Raw genomic sequence first — 8648 nt, 5'->3', positions numbered from 1 at the left:
TCTGGGCAGGTCTTTTATGATCAAGAGAATAATGCGATCTGTTGCTTCCCTCCAATTCTTGATTACTTCTACCCTCCTTTAATCTTAGGCAGGTTTGCTACCCATTTTGTTTGTTTCCTTATTTTGGGTATCTCCATGGCTATGTTCTGCCTTCCTGTTGTGACAGCAGGGACAAGGGTGGCATTTTTAGCGTGCTCTGACCTTGTTATCCTCCTGTTCCCACAGCACAGGCATTCTTACAAATCATCTGTGATAGTGCCTTATCAGAGCACAGGCCTTCAGCTGTCAGTTTACACAGGAGGATCCTCAGCATTTTACCTGTTTTACTGCTCTGGTCATTCTTTTAACCCTTGCCTTACTGCTTGTATGTTGCTTTCACATATACACTGCTGTGCATAATTCATTCACGCCAATCTTAATTTTTCTGTTGCAGTCTCCATGTCAGCAAACAGCTACCTCTGTGGTGGTCAGTGCACAACTATGGGTCTCTCAACACAGTAGATGAGTATCATCAGGCCCTTGTTTTGCTTTAAAATACATCACTTGTCTGACACTGCACGGGGAGGCCTTGCTTGTACTTGTGAAGGCATGCTGCTGCCCCACAGATCCCAGCAACAGATGCAATTTAATGAGCAAACGTAGAAAACATGTTTAAATCAGCTTTCTAGAATGGTATTAAATACAATTTACCATTAGCTGTATTTGTCATTTAACAGGGTAGCATTAGTTTAGCTGTGTCTCGTCAGCAGCAGTTTCAGCAGAGGGGCCCAGCTGAGAGCAGGAATCTGTTTTGGTGACATCACACGCTGATGTCACGTTGTGCCAGTTATGAAACTGCTGCCAGGCAGCGCGTGTTCTGCTGCAGCCTGAGCACATCTAAGGGAGGGCCTACAGCTTTGTGGGGTGGATCCAAGGAAACATGCATCACCTTTTAGCTTTTTGTTGTTGTTGTTGAGGGAGGTTTCTGCCACATGGGCTAACTGAGCCGCATGACTGTCATCATGAGAGTGCTAGTGGGAAACAGAAGACATGCACGAAGGCAGGGGGAGGCAGCACTGTGGCTGTGCTTACCCCAGTCACTGTAAGTTGGTGTGGCACTTGGAGTGAGGAAACAAAGAACAGTAGTCAGATGAAAGAGAGAAAGAAACTACTAAACCCCCCAAATAATTGGAAAGCACATGGAAAAAATAGCAGAAGGCATACAAAAGGATGAATATTGATACCAAAATTTGGAGTTTCCCAGCCCCCTTGCCTTCCAGCACTCCTGGCTGAAGCGGGAGGCTAGGTGCAGCTGAGCCAGGATTCTGAGATAAAAACTCAGTAACAACAGAGTCGTTATTAAGCAAGTATTCTTTATTTGCAACACTGGGTGCATAGGGGATCGCTCCTCCCCGTATGCACACCTCAGCTCCATTCCCAGTATTTTTATGATACTACCTAATACATATGCATAACATTTCCCAGAAAACTAATACATATTTAAACTGTTTCCCAAAACGTTTTACGTATTTTTCTGCCTCTTCACGCACCCGTGCTGCCACCTTGAGGGTCTTCTCGGGGGTCTTCTGATGAAGGCTCGAAGTCTTTGTCAGCATAAACTTTCGACCCGGGGTCTCTTGCACACGGGCGGTTCATTTCTGCTGACTTACAACTTTACTGTTCTGACAGACACCATCCTGTTCCTTAGTTAAAGGAAACATATACCTTCCTTTGTAGCAGTCATTTATCGTTGCCCAAAGTTATTTATGACATACCCTTATGGTTCTACATCCCCTTATCTAAACTCCCAGACCTCAAATATGTAGCAACTAAGTCTCTTCCCTACATTCTACTGACCTTAGTACATTGTAGGAAGGTTAGTAAACCCCTGCCAACTCACCAAAGTTGACCAATCTCTTGTTCTTTTAACCATTATATATCAATGCCCCCTTTTTCTGTCCTTTGTAAATTCTTTTGCAAAATTTTATATTTAGCCATTTCCATTTAATGTCTGTTTAAAATATTTTCCTGTTTATACCTGATGTCTTATCTTATTCTTTTTAAATATGTCATCATACCCAGTCAATGATTGTTTACAACACCAAAAGGTACACTGAATCAAGATACAGGTAATTATTACTAATATTACTGTTCTAGCAAATATTTTTTTTAGCCATAGAAGGTTTGGAAGTCATGATATTAACGTCTTCCAAACCTCTTCAAAACCCCACTAAGTATCATCTTGGCTTACTTTATGTAAAATCTGAACCTTGTTCCATATCCTATTGATATCTGTTTCAATTTGATTACTTTGGTCTACGTATACACAACAACTTTGATTTATTATCATGCATACCCCTCCTTCCTTTAGCGTAATTAAGTCAAGGGCCATTCTATTCTGGATTACCACCTTACTTAAAGATTTCACTTCCTGGTTCAATCTATTTATCGCATCTGTTGTTAAATTAAACATTTGTTCAATTTCTGCAGACATGTTCACTGCTGCCTTTTCTAATTCACTAACTCCTAACCATGGAATAAACCACCTAACAAAACTATGGTATCCCATATTTCTTATAACAATGGGGTTTTCATCTCTCTTAATACGTCTCCAGACATTACGATAGATCCCTGGAGGAGGAGACGTCTGGTTATAAATTTGATCTTGAGTGGTTAAATATCCTATGGTGCACATACCTGACCATCCTGGGGGAAGCTGCTTTCTGCTAAACCCATCCCCACATAACCACCAGTATCCTTGAGGAAGTTTACAGGGCCCGTGTGTCGCAGTTAAATTTGCTCCCAAAAATCTCCCTGCTTTACACCAACCGTATGCCCAATTAGCATCTTGTCCTGATGGATTATAACCTTGTAATTGGGTGCTGTTACAAAAATCTATTACAGTTATATTTCCAATTTGATCAACATTCCAATTTCCCACGTGGACGGTAGTTCTATTTATCCAGTAATCATTCCACCCATCAGACTGGGAACAAGTGTTTTGCCCTGGGTTTCCAGGACATGCTCCTCCTGTCTTGCTTCGAGCTTTCCAATGACAGTTATTATCACTTTTCATAAATACCGTGGTGGTTAGGTTTAATATTTGTAAATCAAATCTGGGCCCCAACTCATATGTTTTATCATCAAATAGGCAATATCCTCCACCATCGCCTGGCTTTTTCCAAAAGTCTGGCCAGGTAGGCCATTTGCCATCAAGATAATTCCAGTTTTGAGAGGCCACCCCATACAGGGGTGTTACCAGCCCTCCTGTAGGAAGAGAGGTACATATCCAGCATTCCTTAGCCTTCGTAGCATTAACAATCATTTGCAATGTTTGAAGACGGGTATTGTTTACCCACGCTTCAGTTTCTAAAATCCTTACAGCTGTTACAATCAAGATCGGAATAACTTTATACAGGTGTCCCTGATCCTTTTGGCAGTCCATTGTGTCTCCAGAGATTTCTTTACCCGTCAATAATATATCCACGCAGGTTCCTCCTTTATCTTGATTGCATGCAGTAAAGGTGGCCAACAAAACTCAATAGGGTCCATTCCACTTCTCTTGTAGAGGATCACCTGCAAAAGCAGAAGTCCATAGTTGTATATCCAGAGCCAACACCACCCAGTCATACCCAAGAACATCCGCAGGTCTTTGGCTGTAGACAGTTCTGGTGTCTGGCAAATTGCTTCTTTCCACACCACCCAGCTCGTGTTGTCCTCCTGCTATTTCATATCCTAAGACACTCGAGTTTGAATTAGTTGTGCCTTGTGTTTGGATACTTGGTACCTGCTCCATCCCAAAAAGTTCAACAAATCAACAGTCCATTGTATACATTCCTCTTTGGTTTCAGTAGCTATTAATAAATCATCTACATACCGTAACAGGGTCCCTGTTTCAGTGGGTGGGTTCCATAATTCAAGTTCCCCTGCTAATTGGTTTCCGAATATTGTAGGACTGCTCTTAAATCCCAGAGGTAACACAGTCCAAGTTAACTGAGTTTTTCTTCCACGTTTTCCCACTGAAATGCGAGTAACTTCTGACTCTTTTTAGCCAGGGGCAAGCAGAAAAAGGCATCCTTCAAATCCATGATGGTGAACCGTATTTGCTTATCATTTGATTTAGTTAGCAATGTATATGGTTTAGCTACTACTGGGTAAATGTCTTCCGTTATCTTATTGATAGCTCTCAAGTCCTGTATTAATCTACAGTTTTTCCCACCTGGCTTCTTCATAGGCAAAATAGGGGTATTATATTCCAATTCACATTCTATTAATAAACCATATTCTAAAAAGTTTGTCTATAATTTCTTTAATGCCTTTTTAGTCTTCCCTTTTCAAGGGGTATTGTTTAATCTATACAGGACAGGCCCACCACCCTTTTTATTTCTACCACTACAGGCAAAGAATTTTTGGCTTTACCTGGAATTTCCGAAGCCATACTCCTGGACATACCTGATTAGAAATTTCTTCTAGTTCACGTCGTTCTTCCTTCTCCACTTCTAGCTGTATCAATGATAGGCTTAAAACTTCAATTAAATCTTTATCTCTAACCTTTAACTTAATTTCTCTGTTTTTAAAAGTTATCATTGCATCCAATTGTTCCAATAAATCCCGTCCTAACAAAGACTTAGTAGAGTTAGGCACATACAAAAAATTGTGTATGCCTATTTGCTTTCCTAATCTGTATTTCAGTGGTTTACAAAAAAACGCTTTTTCTTGGCAGCCAGTAGCCCCCACAACTGTCACATATTCATGACCCAATGGAGTTAAGTCTTAGAATTCCTGGTGGGTACAGGGGCATCTTATTCAGTATTAAACAATTTCATCTTCTTTGGTCCCTAGATTTACTTTGACCAGTGGATCTGCTAGGGTAGGTTCCCCAGGTCCCCATCAGTCTAACTCCAATTCAGCAACCACTGCTTCTTGGGATGTGTTCAACTTAGGACAGGCATTCTTCCAGTGCCCAGTTTCTTTGCAGTATGCACACTGGTCCTGTCCTAGTGGGAACGGGTTCAGTCTTCCACCTCTTTCAGCTATACCTCCTCTTCCACTACCTCATCCTCTTAAACTATTTCCCTTACCTGCTTCCACTTGTCCCAATGCAGCCACTGTGGCCAAGGCTATTGTACATCCTAGTCTCTTTCTATCATCTTGATCCCTATTTCTATATACTCAAGATGCTTCTTCCAATAACTTTTCTGTATTTCAGTTATCTGGTGCCCCTATTTCTTAAGTTTCCTTCTAATATCCCCTGCAGACTTTCCCAAAACCAAACCGGTTAACTGCTGCCTCCCCTCCTCAGAGGAGGGGTCTAAAGTAGTGAATTTCTGCATGGCCTGCCTCTTTCTATCTAAAAATTCCATTGGTGTTTCTGACGGTCCCTGTTTTATTGCATATTAAGCTGACCAGTTCACCGTTTATGGTATTGCATTTTCCAATCCGAATTTTATCCAGTTCTGGTAACTCTTTAAAAGAGCATAATCAGCTGGATCATCATAATCCCACTCTGGCATTGTGGTTGGAGTATGATTCTCCACCCATCTGGCTAAAGTACGCACAGTAATTTGGGCCCTAACATGGGTACGGGCTTTTTTTAACACCAGCTGTTTTTTTAGTTTCTCTCAGTGCATCTAATAACACATCTAATATCTCCCCAGTTGGGGTCCTGGCTTTTAACCATCAGCTCAAATCATTTTGCCACCCCTAAGGACCATCTTGATAGCTTTGCACAGCTAATTTCCAAGTATCTAAATCTGCTATGGTAAAAGGTGCCTTTATTCTCATCTTTCCATTTGGTCCGATTGGCTGTCTCAGAGGGGCTTGGATCAGTTTTGCTCCTGGTCCAGGCAGTAATTGGAGCAAAATTTTCACCACTAGCTGCCTCCCAGTGTCCACTCACTGCCCCTTCTTCTTCCTCCAGATCCCCTAATTCAGAAGGGTCTGGGGATGATGCTGGTCCTGCTGGGGCCATTGGTGATACATAATCCTCTATGCTGACCTCCTGACGTTCCCTCTCCTTCCATTTTTCTAATTTCAAACACCTCTCTCCAATACTACAGGCTGAACACCACCTCTTCATTCTAGGTCCTTGTTGGTTATTCTCCTTTTCCAAAGCTAAACCCAGGGGATCTTGTGGTGTGAGACTGATTCCACAACCTCTCTGCCACTTGGGATGATTTCTAAGGGTGAAGAACGTATCAGCATATACTACTACCTCATCCCATTTTCCTTCCCTCCTTAAAACCAATATTAATTGTAAAAGTGTATTATAGCGTGTGGTCCCACTTTTTTGGCCACTTTTCTCCATCATCTAAAGTATCCAATGGCCACCACCGATTACAATATTTGATCAAAGTCTTTTTGTTAACAGATCCCCCTGGGATCCCTCCTACATCTTTCCAATGGGCTAAAATACAACCTAAAGGGCTTTTCTTCAAAATTTCGATGCTCTGCTGAGCACCATTTTTAATATTAAATTTTAAAATTCACCACTCACTTTGCTCGTCTCTGGCTGCCTCCCTTGCAGGAAAACAGAACCATGGCTCGGAGCTCCGCTCTTGCTTCATACTATTCATACGTCTCACACACACACAGGATCCCACAGCCACGCTTAGCACACTTAAAAACATAACAGACCTACACAGATCACACAAATAACACAACTACTACCGTTGAAAACACCATATCCAAAACTGTTTTACCATTATCAATACTATAAAAGGGATTCCAAAGTCAAATGCTAATAAGTCAGCAAAATCAAATGTATACCAAACTGGTGCTAGCAACTGGGTTTTCCTATGGGAAACAAAATTTGTGTTTTACGGGAAGCTTTACAAATGGTTAACCTTTCCAAAACCAAATCCAAAATCCTGGGATAATACTAGAAAACAAATTAATACCTTTCCCAAAGATGGTCCTTGTCTGCTCCCGCAGTGATCCCAGTGAGGGGTCCCTCTGGGAAATCCCAGGGGCACCCCAGGGAGCCCTGTTCTCAGTGGGTCCTTCAGCCAAGCAAAGAGGGTCCCATCTGCGTCGCCAGATAGATACCAAAATTTGGAGTTTCCCAGACCCTTGCCTTCCAGCACTCCTGGCTGAAGCGGGGGGGTAGGTGCAGCTGAGCCAGGATTCTGAGATAAAAACTCAGTAACAACAGAGTCGTTATTAAGCAAGTATTCTTTATTTGCAACACTGGGTGCATAGGGGATCGCTCCTCCCCGTATGCACACCTCAGCTCCATTCCCAGTATTTTTATGATACTACCTAATACATATGCATAACATTTCCCAGAAAACTAATACATATTTAAACTGTTTCCCAAAACGTTTTACGTATTTTTCTGCCTCTTCACGCACCCGTGCTGCCACCTTGAGGGTCTTCTCGGGGGTCTTCTGATGAAGGCTCGAAGTCTTTGTCAGCATAAACTTTCGACCCGGGGTCTCTTGCACACGGGCGGTTCATTTCTGCTGACTTACAACTTACTGTTCTGACAGACACCATCCTGTTCTTTAGTTAAAGGAAACATATACCTTCCTTTGTAGCAGTCGTTTATCGTTGCCCAAAGTTATTTATGACATACCCTTATGGTTCTACATCCCCTTATCTAAACTCCCAGACCTCAAATATGTAGCAACTAAGTCTCTTCCCTACGTTCTAGTGACCTTAGTACATTGTAGGAAGGTTAGTAAACCCCTGCCAACTCACCAAAGTTGACCAATCTCTTGCTCTTTTAACTGTTACATATCAATACCAAAGGCCAAATTTAGCCACATGTAGATGCCATGTGCCCATAACGTCATCATTTAAATTACAATTTAACTGAATGTGTATAACAGTATTTAGGTTATTTAATTATAATTATATTCTAATTTGTAAAAGTTTTTTTCTGCTTGTGGTATACTCTTTTAACTCCTTGCAAAATATTTTCAGTACTCCAGGAAGGCATCTTTGGGTGGCGATTGTGAGGGACATGACCCCAATGACACATACTCTTGAGAATCTGTTCCACGCGCAGTGTCCCCGTGGATGGGATCCTCCCGCTGACACCCCACGGGGCTGGCAGCTACAGCGTACCCCACTTTTGGCGGCAGCTCCCCAGCACCCCTTGGCCAGGGCACTGGAAGGCTTCGGCTGCGCAGCGCCCTGGTACGGGGGTTCAGGATGCCCTTGGGCTCAAAGCACCCTCTGCTTCTGCACAGGGGCCGGAGGGCAGGCACAGCCCCAGCACTGCCTGCGGCCTGCCCCGCTGCCAGCCTTCCTAACCCGCCACCCTTTGTCACCAGCCGTCCCTTCCTGCCACCCGCGCCAGGGGAGCCTAGCTCCGGCCGTTTCCCTGAGGTGACGGCCCCCGGGCACGGGCTGCCTCACCGCCCCCGGGTGGCAGCGGGCGTCCGGCGGGGCCGTCCCTGCTCCTCGCCCTGGGCATCCCCGGGGCCTGGCTGCGGCCGCACGCCGCCTCCGCCTCCTTCCCCCGCCAGCCGCGCCGCTTCCCGCGCCGGCGGCCCCCACCGCCCTGCCCGGCCCGGCCCTCCCCGCCCGGGGGGATGGCTCGCCCCTCGCTTCCCTCCGCCCCGGTAACTGACGGTTTGATCCTGCGCGCGGCGCCGCCGGGAAGGCGGGAACTCGGAGGCTGGTGACTGACCTGGCTGCGAGGCGGCGGCGCGCGGGGCGGG

General features: G+C 44.4%; 1 protein-coding gene across 1 annotated transcript; it reads right to left on the bottom strand.

Moving 5' to 3' along the window:
• Positions 1-1332: 1332 nt before the first annotated feature.
• On the bottom strand, positions 1333-8611 carry LOC114016708 (syncytin-1-like). Its single transcript, XM_027809915.2, has 2 exons — positions 6879-8611; positions 1333-3555 (listed from the first exon to the last, which is right to left on the bottom strand). The coding sequence occupies exon 2, from the start codon at positions 3422-3424 to the stop codon at positions 2210-2212; it is 1215 nt and encodes a 404-aa protein (XP_027665716.1). The 5' UTR covers positions 3425-3555; positions 6879-8611; the 3' UTR covers positions 1333-2209.
• Between the last annotated feature and the right edge of the window lie 37 nt (positions 8612-8648).

Source organism: Falco cherrug, chromosome 4 (assembly GCF_023634085.1).
Source record: "Falco cherrug isolate bFalChe1 chromosome 4, bFalChe1.pri, whole genome shotgun sequence".
NCBI lineage: Eukaryota > Metazoa > Chordata > Aves > Falconiformes > Falconidae > Falco > Falco cherrug.
The sequence above is the reverse complement of the archived record's forward strand: the minus strand, read 5'-3'. Positions and strand labels throughout refer to the sequence as shown.

Coding starts and splice junctions, on each gene's coding strand:
- LOC114016708 (XM_027809915.2), bottom strand. CDS start 3,424: ATGGACTGCCAAAAGGATCAGGGACACCTGTATAAAGTTATTCCGATC.